The sequence below is a fragment of the Larus michahellis genome, chromosome Z, assembly GCF_964199755.1.
Source record: "Larus michahellis chromosome Z, bLarMic1.1, whole genome shotgun sequence".
Lineage (NCBI taxonomy): Eukaryota > Metazoa > Chordata > Aves > Charadriiformes > Laridae > Larus > Larus michahellis.
Window position 1 is genome coordinate 70578497 of NC_133930.1, and position 14610 is coordinate 70593106.

General features: G+C 37.9%; 1 protein-coding gene across 8 annotated transcripts in view; it reads left to right on the forward strand.

Annotated features, from left to right (window-relative positions):
* BDP1 (BDP1 general transcription factor IIIB subunit) overlaps positions 1–14610 on the forward strand; it is a 53559-nt gene that overhangs the window by 7518 nt on the left and 31431 nt on the right. For 6 of the 8 annotated variants that reach the window (XR_012584840.1, XR_012584841.1, XM_074569066.1 and 3 more), the window contains exons 6-18: positions 835–968; positions 1962–2056; positions 3866–3920; positions 4619–4762; positions 6416–6700; positions 7386–7560; positions 8557–8716; positions 11103–11179; positions 11574–11715; positions 11883–11959; positions 12549–12708; positions 13110–13192; positions 13974–14199. Coding sequence is in view for 6 of the 8 variants with exons in the window: in XM_074569066.1 (XP_074425167.1) it covers positions 835–968; positions 1962–2056; positions 3866–3920; positions 4619–4762; positions 6416–6700; positions 7386–7560; positions 8557–8716; positions 11103–11179; positions 11574–11715; positions 11883–11959; positions 12549–12708; positions 13110–13192; positions 13974–14199 (1813 nt within the window). In the remaining 2 variants the exon portion in view is untranslated. The remainder of the gene's footprint in view (positions 1–834; positions 969–1961; positions 2057–3865; positions 3921–4618; positions 4763–6415; positions 6701–7385; positions 7561–8556; positions 8717–11102; positions 11180–11573; positions 11716–11882; positions 11960–12548; positions 12709–13109; positions 13193–13973; positions 14200–14610) is intronic. The other 2 variants (XM_074569065.1, XM_074569068.1) reach the window with 1 other exon arrangement.

Here is a 14610-nt window from a genome sequence, read left to right on the forward strand (position 1 = left end):
ATGGCTGCTTAGTTTGGGAGTAGAGAACAGTTACTTTGGACGGGGGCAAACTTGAGTGTATTTATGTGTTGAGAATTGAGCTATCCTAACTTAGGAAACGGTGCAAATACATGGCAAAAAATGAGCAGCATCTTCATCTCAGTAGTGGCAAACTTTCTCTATGAGAAATGTTTTTGGAGAATGAGATAGAGAGGAAGTTGTCATATTTTATTACAGTGAATGAATACTGAGTATTTGTGAAACTTCCAAATGTCTTCTATTTAATTGACTTCTTTTGTGAAGTTGCTTATGTAACAGTTGCATGTGTTGGCTCAGTTGTCAGTATGATTTACTCCAGCTTTGCATCTTGTGCTTTATTCAGCTGTCATTGTTTTTAGTAACTCTACTTAAAATATGGCTTTTTTAAAGTATTAGATTATGAAATTATTGAGTTCCCCAAATATATTATTAGCATGGAATTTAGACCAACGTGTAAGAATGGAGCAGCTCTGGTAAAAGAACTTGACAGTGTTCTGAAAGGATATGGAGAGGCTCTTGTGGTTTCGCAAAATAATTTTCTTGATTTTTTTTTTTTTAAGATATTTAATTATGTCTGTCTGTACTGTATCTTATAAAATGGGAAAAACAAATTTACTTGCACAGGCTGAGCAGGATAATGATTTCTTGCTGCATTCTTCCATTAAAATACAAGTTAAAGTAATTATTAAACCTGATTACACAGTACAAACTCTGTCTTGCGGCAAGAAAAATCTGAATAGCTGGCTTATAAACATCTACTATGTGTCTTGTTAGCAATATCTTCATATTGGTCTTTTTGTGTGTTTGCTTTTTCAGTTTAACTGTAGAAGTTCTAAGAACAAAAGGTCCATGTGTTGTAGAAGAAAATGATCCCATCTTTGAGCGTGGCTCTACAACTACATATTCCAGCTTCAGGAAAAGTTTTTACACGAAACCATGGTCAAATAAGGGTGAGTATGTTTTTGGTTTCAGGTTTTGAGTCTGCAGAAGAATCTTGGTTATCCATCTGTGCTTTGTACTCAATAATTTTTATTTCCAGTGGAGTAAATGGATCTACTTATGTGTGATGTAGTCTCAACCCTCCAAACACTTGCAACAAGCAGAGCCATGATGTTTACTGTGAAAATCGGCATTTTTAAAAAATTCAGTGCCTTATGATACACAGGCTACCTGTGAATTTTTTGTCATGGATGCTTAGATGCTGTGGAAATGCTAGTCTGCCTTATCAAAAGTGTAATTTTGGATTCTGGTGTCCAGATATTTGTGCTCTATATGGAACATTTCTTAAAAGCTTCTTTACTTGGTTCTTCCAGCATGGGCAGGAATAACTTCTATAAGCCATCTCTATGTAGGCTGATTTCAATGCATGTGGACAGCTGTGTTTTTATGAGTGGGTGATTGGTTTTTTTTGTTATGCCTGCTGTGAATTGATTATTATCTCTAAGCTGACAACACTGCAATACTTTTTACAATTGGAAATGTTTTTCTACAACCTTAGAGGGAAGAATTAGCTTCAAAATTCACTGTGCTGCTTTTGGAATGCACTCTTTTCCTGTCAACAAATAATAATGGAGATGGTATTTTTACACAGGCATTTTTCTGATTTCTGTATGTCCTTGTGTTCGTAATAAAAGTGAACATTGGCAATTTGGAGGTGGTTAAGTTTGATTTATTAGCTTACAAAAGGTATTTCACATTCTGCAGTTTTATATTAGATTAGACAGTTCTCTCTGATAGTTCGTTCAGCAAATGTTATTAGAGGTACTTAGGTGAAATAACACACATACTCCAGCCTAGCTGAACTTTTGCAGACACAGTAGATAACCTTAAAGTTATTTATCTCATTGCATTAAGTTTGAAAGGTGTTTTTATTTTAGATTACAAGAAGGATGGTTAGTTAAATAGTTAAGTGTGTGTAAATTTTTTTTCCCCTTCGCTTCCAGAAACAGACATGTTCTTTTTAGCTATCAGTATGGTAGGAACAGACTTCTCCTTGATTGGACGGCTGTTTCCTCATAGAGCCAGAGCAGAAATTAAGGTAAAAATCTAAGCACTGTGTGAAGCAATTAAAATCTGTTTTCACTTTTCTGTTTCTCATTTGCTATTCCTATGCTTCCTCTGTTAGTGTTGATAATTTTGATGCTAACTGGTCCTGTAGCAATACTTTTTTAATAACTTTCCAAGAGGTAGTAAGTATGTGAAACATGCTGGGTTGAATTCTGCACAACATATCTAGTAAATCTGTCATAGCTCAACACAGTTTGTCTTGATTTTATTTTAATTGAAGAATGCTGTTAAGCAGAGAATCATAGAATGGTTAGAGTTGGAAGGGACCTCAAAGATCACCTAGTTCCAGCCCCCCTGCCATGGGCAGGGACACCTCCCACTAGACCAGGTTGCTCAAAGCCCCATCCAGCCTGGCCTTGGAACGCTTCCAGGGATGGGACATCCACAGCTTCTCTGGGCAACCTGTTGCGGTGCCTCACCACCCTTACAGTAAAGAATTCCTTCCTAATATCTAAATCTACCTTCTTTCAGTTTAAAACCATTACCCCCATGTCCTATCATTACACTCCCTGATAAAGAGTCCCTCCCCATCTTTCCCTGCAGGCCCCCTTTAGGTACTGAAAGGCTGCTATAAGGTCTCCCCAGAACCTTCTCCAGGCTGAACAAACCCAACTCTCTCAGCCTGTCTCCAGCCCTTTGATCATCTTCATGGCCCTCCTCTGGACCCACTCCAACAGGTCCGTGTCCTCTTGTGCTGAGGGCTCCAGAGCTGGACACGGTACTCTAGGTGGGCTGTCTAGGTGAGCAGAGCAGAGGGGGAGAATCACCTCTCTTGATCTGCTGGCCACGCTTCTTTTGATGCAGCCCAGGATGCATCTGGCCTTCTAGGCTGCAAACACACATTGCTGGCTCATGTTGAGCTTCTCGTCCACCAACACCCCAAGTCCTTTTCCTTGGGGCTGCTCTCCATCCATTCTCTGCCCAGCCTGTATTTGTGCTTGGGATTGCCATTGTGAGGTTTGCATGGGCCGACCTGTCCAGGTCCGTCTGGATGGCATCCATTCCCTCCGACGTGTCAACCACACCACACAGCTTGGTGTCGTTGGCAAACTTGCTGAGGGTGCACTCAATCCGACTGTCGTGTCACTGACAAAAATGTTAAGCAGCACCAGTCTCAGTACTGACCCCTGAGGAATGCCACTTGTCACTGGTCACCGCTTGGACACCAAGCCATTGGCCACAACTCTTTGAGTGCCACCATCCAGCCAATTCGTTGTCCACTGAGTGATCTGTCAGTCAAATCCATGTCTCTCCAATTTAGAGACAAGGATGTCTTGTGGGATAGTGTTACACGCTTTGCACAGTTCCAGGTAGATGACGTCAGTTGCTTTTCCCTTATTGACCAGCACTGTAGCTTCGTCATAGAAGACCACCAAATTTGGCAGGCACGATTTGCCCTTAGTCAAGCTGTGTTGGCTGTCACCAGTCGCCTCCTTAACATCTATAAGTGGATGTTTGGTGAGAGTCTTCTGTGTTGCCTCTTTCACGGTATCCAGCTGGGAAGATACTCAGTATTTCAGACCCTGCTTAGTTTGGAAGTAAGGCCAAAGATGTTGAAAATAATAAAAAATTATGACTGGTGGTATCTATTGGAGACAGATTTTATATTTAAAAATTAAGTACACTCTTGTGTTCTGTGGGTGTGTTTGTAAGTTTTAACAACTTTAGTTGGTAGAAGATTGTGTTGTATTCAAGAAGGTTTATCTTGAACTGCCATTTTCTACAATATATTGTTTAGTTTCTTGCTTACTGAAAAAGGCAACTGTACCTTTGCTTTCAGAACAAGTTCAAACGTGAGGAAAAAGCTAATGGATGGAGGATAGACAAAGCTTTCAGTAAGTAAAGTAAATGTACCCCACCCTACAATGAGTCATTAAATAGTAGTCGTCTTTTTTCATGGTAATTTTTGTCCTTTACCATGCTTGAATTGATTATAAAGAAAAGTTTTTGCTCATAGGTGAGTTCAGAAGCTGGGGTATCTTAGGGTTTTATGACAAACATTGTCCACAGTAAAGATCTTTAGCTTTAATTTCTGGCTTTTCTATATGTCTGATAAATGAGATTAATATAAACTTTCCTTTATGTATATTCAGTTGAAGATTATTCTGATTCATGGGAATTTGTAGCACAGTTACTTATGGTAAACTGCCTTGAGAATCCTTAAAGGCTTTGTGTGTTATTTGAATGGCTATGTAAGTCCTAGAGCAGCATGTTAATACATTATTTGATACTATGGTACAATTAATGTATTTGTCAATTATTAAATTTTCTAAACTATTAAGTACTGTAACCTTTTTACTATTTGTTTTTTAAAACCAAGCTACCATAATCTGTATAGGTGTCAACTCAAGTGTTTATATGTGTTCCTGCTCAAGTGATACAGAAAGTGTTTGCAAAAACAATTCTCTGTTTAAATTTATATAATCTTTGCTTTTTAATATCATAACATACACCAATGACTATTTACAAAGCAGAAACTTGGAAAAATTATCAAATTTGAAATCTTTTCTATTTTTTTGCTTTAATCTGATAGAAGAAAAGCGTCCCTTTGATTTTGAATTCTTTGCCCAGCTGCTTGAGAAGGTCTTAGCAGATGAGGAAAAGAGGAAGCAAAAAACTGTTAAAAGCCAGAAGCCAAAGGAAAAGAAGCCATCAAGACCTCGGAAGAAACCAAAAGGTACTTCAAAAGAATGCCTGATTTATTGTTACTGAGCAGTGGTCAGTAATGTGTTGCTAGCAGAGGAAAAATTGTGTAGGGAATCTTTTCCTTCCCTGTTCCAGGCAGGGCAAGAGGGTCTTGGCTTGATAGCATAACTATTTCAGACGTAGTTTACTGATATGTGGGATGGCAATAATTGGTAGCGGCCAGTTTCCTGAGGTGTGTTTTCTCTGGGCAGGAGTGTGAGACCACACTGAGATTAGTGATTTTCCACAGTCTGAAGCACTGATATGGTAGAGGGGATATTCTAATTTAATAGTTGAAAAGTATCTCCATGAGTTGGTAACAAAGTTCACTTTTAGAATCCTTGGGCCAAAACCATATTTTTGGCAACCTCTTCTGTAACTTTTAATTTAAATTTTTCTTACGTTTCAAATCCCTTTCTTTTAGGGTTTTCTTAACTATAGGGCTCTTTTTCTCCTTTAATTATTGTTAGACTCCTCAAGGGTGCGACTCTTTGCAGGGTTCTTGTAAAAGTTGTCTTCGTTTTCTGATCTATTTAAAATAAAGAATAAAGATTGTGTTTAATTACTATTGATCACCATAGTGTCTTTTAACTTCATTACCAATAAAAGAACCTTTCACAGATTAAGAATGGTTATACTGACACCACTTCATAAATTCCCTGCTAATTCTGTTGGGTTGTTCACTTATTTGTTCCACAAGAATACATTTTCTTGTAAGTGGTACTGTGGAACAAACAAGCAAACAACCTTTTTAAAGGGGATGCTAGTTAGGAAGCAACATCGATGTTTAATTCTTAAAATTGGCATAGTTGCTGCTTTTCTATAGCCTTGATTTCATATCTGATTAAGTAAGATGTCCCACCTATTAGGACTTAATGGATACATATAGACATTCTGTGCGTAGACTTTAATGGTAGATTAAAAGTACTTTACCTTTAAAGTAATGTGAGTATGCATTTCTACTTCTCTGGCATTTTGGATTTCTTAACTATAGGGGAACAAGTTCATTAAGAATAATAAAAAAACAGGGAAAGGTTTGTGGTGGTTGATATTCTGTATAAATACAAGATCAAGACAAAATGTCTTGAAAAGGGGAGAGAGGAGAATTTTAGAAACTCATTAAGCCCAGAAAAGAACTTGATAATTATTAGCTAGATAATAATTTCGCTTTCTTATGTAAATAAGCGTGATTAACTACAGTACATCTATTAATCAAAATTACTTCTCCGTGCCGTACTTTCTGCAACCATCACATTTTTCTGCAGAGATATAATAATTCTTTTCAGCAATAGCAATGCCTATTTTTCCTGTATCCAAAAGTGACTGTGTAACCCACTAAAAAGTAGAGGAACAAGAACATTTACTAAATTGCATCCTAGACTAAATTACATCCTGTATTGACTTTCCCCTGGTGAAGTGTTGTCCCACGTACAGAATGTGTTTTGCATTTAGTGTTGAAGTTAATCTATGCTGAAGCTTTCCTCTTAAGTCAGTGACTGACTTCTCATGATCCTGCTCATGTGCCTGGCAGTGTATTGGCAGTGATGTATGAATTCACAAGACATTGCTTGTGGAAATATCTTTGCTATTTATGGCTCCTAATACTCCACCAGTCTATTAACCAGGAACCATATTGTCTCAATAGTAAAAGCTGCCAGCACAGAAGCTGCTAACGATCAAGATGATCTTCAGGAAGCTAGAATTTCTGATGCAGAAATGGAAGCAGATACTGTGATGGCTGAGAAAGAAAATGAAGAATCTTTGGGCATTTCTGACCAGGCAGAAGAACAGGTTGCATTAGAGCCAGGGTTAGCAAAAAAGAAGAGAAAGAAGAAGAGAAAAGATGATCTTGAACAGGAAGTGGAGAATCTTTCAGAAGAAATGTCAGTCCCTTCAAATGTGGTGGAAGAAGATAAATCCTCTAAGAAAAGTAAGAGGCAAAAATGCTCACTGTCAAATGTTCAAATGTCTTAGCATCACAGAATGGTTAGAGTTGGAAGGGACCTTAAAGATCATCTAGTTCCAACCCCTATGCTGTGGGCAGGGACACCTCCCACTAGACCAGGCTGCTCAAAGCCCCATCCAGCCTGGCCTTGAACACTTCCAGGGATGGGGCATCCACAACTTCCCTGGGCAACCTGTGCCAGTGCCTCAACACCCTCATACTGGAACCTTTCTTCCTGATGTTTAATCTAAATCTACCCTCTTCTAGTTTGAAGCCATTAGCCCTCGTCCTATCATTACATGCCCTTATAAGAAGTCCCTCTCCAGCTTTCTTGTAGTCCTCTCCGGCTTTCTTGTAAGTTTCTTTATATAAAATATAATTTTTATTTAAAGACTTTGAAAACTTAAAATTGAGAACTTGGGTTTTGATTTATGTCACTGGACTGCCTTGGGAGCTTGTGGAACGATGCCTTCCAAAATCAGCTTTCATACTAAGTCTAAACATTTTATTTTTGCTGAGAATAGAGCTCATAAATCTTAATACTTAGGCATTTTCTACTGTGATTTTTTGTTTTAAATTGAGTCTTTCTTCACTGTAGCTAGGATGTGAGAATTGGAATTCTAAGATTGTTGCCCAGAATGTCCAAATTGATTTAATTCTTATTCGTTAGCAGAAAAAAAAAAGGTATGTGATGCAAACGATGGTCATACTACCTGTAGAGAAGAACTGGATAGTGTTATTGAAGGCAAACAAGATGAGACTGCTGTTATAGAGGAAGAGATATCAGCATCCTGTTTATCAGCAGATGACATAATGGAGGGAGAAAGTGACGTCAATTTATGCAGGTAATGTTTACAATGGAAAGCTTAGGCAAAATGAAAAATAGTTTAACGTTTTAGTATTGGTTTTGTTTATTTATGCTTACCATCATGTTAACTGGCACAGAATGGGCAGGATTTTGGTTTCTGAGGACTGTCCTGTGTTTTAGTAAGCTGTTCTTAATTTACAGTCTCAATAAATTCTCTGCCCTGATGCCTGCCCTTGCAGCGTTAATTTACATTAATACTAAAATCCTATCCAAAACAGCTTTCACTTTTTTTAGGGTGTTAATGAACGCTATTGTCTTACCATAATTCCTAATATTTCTCTCAAAGCACTGCTTGGTGATGTTGCTAAGTCATGTTCTATGCACTTACATTTGTTTTTTAGTAAGATGGTTCTTGTGGGAAAGAAAAGTTCTTTGGACTTTATTTGTGCAGAACCTGTGTGGGAGGCAAGCTTTTGGTTTTGGGCATTCTTTTACTACAGAGAAAGCGAATGTTTTATTAAACTTGTTATACAAGAAAGTGGTAAATCTAAAAAAGTCATGTTGCTGGTGCTACTTCAGAATTTTGTATCTTAATTATTGTATTTAGCTGTATTGTAATTGTTTGTTATTTAATACATATTCACATAATTTTTATGTGCTTTAATACCTCTTTGGAAGCATATGAAGGAACAGCATTAGTCTTAGAACTCAACATAGATTGTTACAGAAGATCAGGGGAAAAAAAAGCTTCTGCGTACAGTGTTTATATTAGTAAAGTCTGTTTAAAAAAAAAAGCTAGTCTAGAATATTCAGATGGGATTTTAACATCTTGTAATAGCATTGCAAAAGTTGTTTTAAAGCTTACATCCTGCAAATATCACTAAAACTTGTCAGAATCTCTGAAACGCATGTAGTTATTTCATGTCAAAATTGCATTAATTTTTCTGTGCAACTTGATCTATCTGTAAACAATAATAGCTTTTTTATTAAAACACACTAATACAATGTTTTTGTGTGCTTTTATTGACTTCAGCTTTGAAGGTAGCAATGATGTTATACTAGAAACGGAATCTGCTAAACTGAGAACCCTAGATATTAGAGATGATACATCACAGGAAAGCCTGATTTCAGAGTTACCTGTTTCAAAGATTAGAAGCAAAGAAAGACAATCTGAAGAAACTAGAGAAACAAAGGTATTTTTATTTTTTATGTAACTCTTACTTCTTAAGATCTTCCTCTTTACTATTAAAAGTGTTTTTGTAAATCAAAGCCAATTTTTGATTGGTTTTGTGATGTTTTTACTGCTAGGTGGAAAAAAGGCAGCAAGCCTGAGAAGATCACCAAAACTTAAATTTGGCTTGCTTTAGTAGGTTGTCTGTTATACTATATTTATTTAGAGAGTATTCTGTGCATGCTTGGCTTACCTCATAGACAATTTAAACAGCTGAACAGTTGAATTATTCAAAAGTGAAGCAGTACAATATCAACAGTAAAATCTTGGAGCGAGATTTTTTGCTGGCGTAGGCTTACTAGCACAATGTTAGAAAACTGATTTGAGCAGAATGATCATTGGGTTGTTTGTGCTGCCTCAGAATGGAAACCTGTGTAAACTCTTGTCCACGGGTACTGGCTGCCATGAGGTGTTTCAGGAAAGATGCAAGGAACTGGACCAAGATTGAATGATCTTTCTTCGGGTATGTTCTAATCAGGTCCAGCAGTTTAGAAACTTCATGCGGTTGTGTCTGGCTTCTTTTGAAGCCCTTGATGCATCTCTTCCTCATGTCAGCTACTTTTTTGCATCTATCTGTACCTTTGTCATGAATTGCATACTACATCTGAGAGTTCATTCCTTTAATTAGTCACTTAATTTTAAAAGTATATTATTTGGATTTTCAGCCTGATGCCTGATCGTTTGATATGCATTGTACTTCCGTTGTTCTGTTCCCGTTCATCTTTGTGATGTTCCTGTTCATCTTCTCCAAGCTATTCCTGTTTATAATGACAGTTTTTCCTCTCTCCAACAATATTTTTTTTTCAAGCTGAAGAGTTCTAGTCTTACACTTCTCATATAAAGTTCATTCCTCTGATCATCCTTCTATCCTTGCATCATTGTCATCTTTGGAACTTAATCTCATACTGTGTAAAGTCTGATGAACTGAATTGAATGAACTGAACAGGGCGATGTGCTATATACACCAGCCTGTCATAGTTGTGTCAGTAGCCTGAGTAGCTAAGCTATCTGTCTGATTAATTATGGCTCTTCGACATGCAGCATAATAACCTCTAAAACTGGTAATTTCAAAAGAGCTTTTATGTCAGTTCTAATTCTCTTGGCCTGCTATGGTTAATTTTCTTTAAAAGTATGTAAACATGATCACTGACCTAAAACTAGAAATGCTCAGCTAACCACTGGCGTGAAACATTATTTTATTAATATTATTAAAGAGATAAATAAAGTAGAGAAATGTTTTTGTGCAGTAGCCTTTTACCATAATTCACTGAATAGGTTCCATAAAATCTTTTCTGTAATTGTGATTAGTTTGCTGTGTTGTCAAATTTTTCTTTTCTTTTTCAGAGTGGTGGTCAGTGCTCTCTAGGAAAATGATTTAAATACTAGACGTGGAAAGTAACGATAGCTGATACTTCCTAAGGAGTGTGTTATCAGCTTCATCTAATTAAAAGACAAAGAAATAGGCTTACGGGAACCTCATGAAGTTCAGCAAGGGGAAGTGCAAAGTCCTGCACGTGGGGAGGAACAACCCCAGGCACCAGTATGTGCTGGGAGACACCCAGGTGGAAAGCAGCTTTGCAGAAAGCAAAGCTGGTCCTGGTGTCCTGGTGGACACCAAATTGAACATGAGCCAACAATATGCCCTGGCTGTAAAAAAAGGTTAATGGTATCCTGGGCTGCATTAGGAGAAGCATTGCCAGCAGTTTGAGGGAGGTTATCCTACCCTGCCTATTCAGCACTGGTGAGGCCACAGGTGTAGTACTGTGGCCAGTTCTGGGCTCCCTGGTGTAAGAGACATGGACATGCTGGAGATAGCCCATGAAAGGGCCGTGAAGATGGTGAAGGGACTGAAGCATCTTCCCTATTAGGAAAGGCTGAAAAGAGCTGCGACAGTTCAGCCTGGAGAAGAGAAGTCTCAGGGCCATCTCTTCTATCTCTATATAAAATCCTAAAGCGAGGGTAGAAAGAGCATGGAGCCAGGCTCTTTGCAGTGGTGCCCAGTGACAGGACAAGAGGCAATGGGCACAAACTGAAACACAGGAGGTTCCCTCTGAACATCAGGAAACAGTTTTTCACGGAGAGGGTGATGGAGCACTGGCACAGGTTATCCAGAGAGACACTGGAGTCTCCATCCTTGACAATATTCAGAAGTCATCTGGATGCAGTCCTGGGTGACCAGCTCTAGGTGGCCCTGCTTGAGCACAGGGGTTGATCCAAATGACCTCTGGAGGTCCCTTCCAACCTGAATCATTCTCGGAATCTTGTTCTTTTTTCTGCTTTTGTCTACATTACAGCAGAGTTCTACCTTTATTGTGTCATTTCTACAATGTTTTTTTTTCCTTACTCAGAAAAAAGACATACATGACTTACATAGACCAGATGAAAAGCAGAGTGCAACAGAAAGTGATTCTCAGTCTGAAAGCATGTAAGTAGAATTATTTTACCTTGCAGTTGTTCTTGAGCTAAACCTATACTTACTTAATTTGGGTATAATTCTGATTTGCCATAGTAGGTTGGACTACATGGTGGACATGGTAACTTTTTTCCATATTTAGTGAAGCTTTTTGATAGAAATTTTGGTCACTAAGGAGCAATGATTTGGCTAAGATTTAAAATGTCATGTGGAAGATTTAACTAAGCTTAGAAAAAAGCTAGCCCCTCTACAGTGAGTAAGAATGAGAAACTTCTCTGAAGATGTTCTGTCATTTTGTGGGTGAACATTGGTTGTGAAAATTGCTCTTGAAATACATCTTGGACCATGTAAGACTTTTAAGTTTCTCTTTGGTAATAACATATACAACCTCTTTTTATATCTTAAGGAAAACTGAAAAGCCAGCAGACAGAGGGTGCTTGCAAAGACCTAAACCCCATTTAGTGAGATCATCTGGAAGGAGAGAAATAGCAACCCAAGAGAAAATGGAGGCTGAGACTTCTCCAAACCTTGTGAATACAGATGATAAGGTTAGAAGGAGGCACGTTGCTTAATATGCTATGGTCTTGATGCTGTATCCATTTTGACCAATGCTGATACTGTGGACCAGCTGCAGTCTAATAAGTAGTATTCTGAGAATTGCCTCTGAGGTATCTGTACACTTGTCCAAGAGTAATATTCATTGCCTCAATTCCAGTGCTCTGAGGAAGACAGTATAAGAAACAGAAATGAAGGCATGGAAGTAGAGAACACGGGTTTGGATACTAAATCTGAGTAAGTATTGAGATTGCTTTTCCAGTCCACTGGAATCAACTGACTATGATTGTTAATTTATCCTATGTAGTGCTATTATAAAAAGACAACAGTAATTGTGAAATTTTAACATAAATCTTAAATTTGACTTTGCTATTTTTTTTATGGTATCAGATGGTACTATTACAGAAGGTATGTACTTCTTTTCTGGGAAGTTGAGGAAAGCATTACTTTATGAAGTACCATCTATGCTTGTAATTTGGGAGGGGGAAGGAAGGGAAGTGAAAACTGTGGCTTTGCTTTCTTCCCACCCTCGGTTTCCAGCTAATGGCTCTGCTGACGCTGGCAGAAACAAGTATTGTATGCAGTCTAGTTAGGTTCTTCCCCTGTGTGATAGCTTCATATCTTTTTAATAGGTAGATAAATGGAGTTTCCACACTCTGTAAGGCTAAACAAAGTTTAGTTTTCTTGTTAAAAAAACTTGCATAAGCTTGTGCAAATCCTTCCAAAGACAACCCAATTCCAGTAAAGAAAGCTGTGCAAGTCATTGCATATTACATAGGCTTGAATATTATGCAGTAAATGTTGCTGTTGTGCATACTTTGTGCAGAGAACATGAAAAGACTGTTACTGCAAAGGCAATAGTTAGAGGATGTCGACAGAGATTTAAGCCTAATGTTACGAGAGCATCTGGAAGGAAAGAAGAGCCTGGAAAAGATGCAGGAAACAATAAAATGTCCCATCCACAGCCTAAGAGCGAAACTGAAAAGGTATTTAATAGAGTAAGGTAACTGGAGATAATGTGTTAGCTACAAACATGCTGGATGCAACAGCAATGTTTATTGTTTCCGAGTATGACCAGGAGTCAGCCATTTGCTTTACCTGCAGTGACATTGTGATATTGCTTAGAGGCCTCAGCTGAGCTGGGAGCTTGTCACACAAACAGTAGATGCCAGTAATCTTTTGTGTCCTGCAGTGAATACAGCTTTAGTTGTTACTTCTAGATTTTACTGCACCTTTCTGGCCATGTGAAATGTACCCTGTAAATGCTTGTGTCTGTCATAAGCAATCCATTTTGTATTCTGTTCTGGACAGTTCCCTGGTCTGTTAGGTAATGCTGTACTTTATAAATGTAAGAGACTTAATGTCTTAATATTCTATTTCTGTTCAGAATACTGATCAAAGTTATAGGTCCAATGCTACCAGTGAAGAAGCTGCAGAGAAAGATGATAAAGTCCTGGAGACAGTGTCTCAGTAAGTATGTGAAAAATGAGAAGACATGGGCTGCTCTCCAGCAATTTGCCATGCCTCTCACTTCTGGTAGTATTACATAGTGTGGTAATTACAGAAAAAAGGAAAAAACAAAACAAAACCAAAAAACAAAAAAGGCACCCTACCCTTCAAAAAAAAACCCCAAACCCAAAGCAAAGCAGAACAGTAACAAAAAAACCAAAACCAACCCAAACTTTTTTTTTAAAGGGGGACGGTTGAAGAGGATGGAGAGAGGTAAACTGGGTTTGATAACCTGGCAGAAAAGTACTTCAGAAGTTATTTATTTCATTAACATGTTATGTAGCTTGATGCTCAGTTAAGAAAGCATAGAAGCATCAAGCAGTTGTAATGTGCATCTGATATTCTTACATTAGTGAGATTGTGAAGTTACTTATGTATTTTTATGAATGTTTGTGATTTTTAACCCTTCATTATTTTAGGTCCATCTGCCTCTAGACCAGATAGGAATACAAGAAGAGCACTTAAGGGTCAGAGAAAGGTCTGTCTAGTGTGGTATCCTGCCTCCAGTGGGAAAAGAAAAAGAACAGGGCAAATATAAGTTTAAACTTGTCAGGTACTTGCTCAGTCTCTAGCAGATACACTTCTAACTTTGTTGTTCATGAATTTAGTAATGCATAGCTCCATTTTAGATAAGTGTGTGTTAATAACTGTTTAAAAAAAGAGAAGAAAAAACATCACGTCTCCAAGACTCCTCCCACTTTCAGATGTGGTGTGTACTTATGTATCTTATGTACTTTTGCAGGTCTAATGAAACAGCTGGTTTACAAAAAGATGTCAAACAGAGTGTGCTGAAACCAACACCTCTAAAGAGAGGCAGAGTGCAAAGACCAAAACCAAATCTCCTAAGAAGTGTTGCAAGGCAAAAAGACCTGACAGACGAAAAAGATCCTGAAGAGGAGAAAACAGAAGTTGGAGAAGTAGAAAAAGGTGTCATACAAGATGAAAACAACTATCCATGCCTCAAAAATGTAAGTTTATTGAGCAGTTGCTTAGGCACACTGTTCTGCCAGGTCCTAAGTAGAAGTCTTTAGTAACAAAGATCTAGGTAGATACCACATCATTTGTAAGTATAGCCTTTGCATGCTTCATTATTGTTTCAGAATAAACTGAATTGTTTTAAAATTGCCTCATGCTTGCACTTAGGTTCTCTTTTCCATGGATAGATGGGTTGTCTCTGACTTTGTTGTGATTACTTATTGGGATACCAGATCTGAAGAGAGAAGTGCAGAGAAAAAAGGTCTCTTGAAAAAAAACCAAAACAGTTCAGATAGAAAGTAGGTAGAAAAATACCAAACTTTTAAAGTAGCTACTGATACTAGTTGGATGCACAGGAAGCAAGAGAGATCTTTTTGAGTGTTTTTTCTAAGAGATGCTAAAAT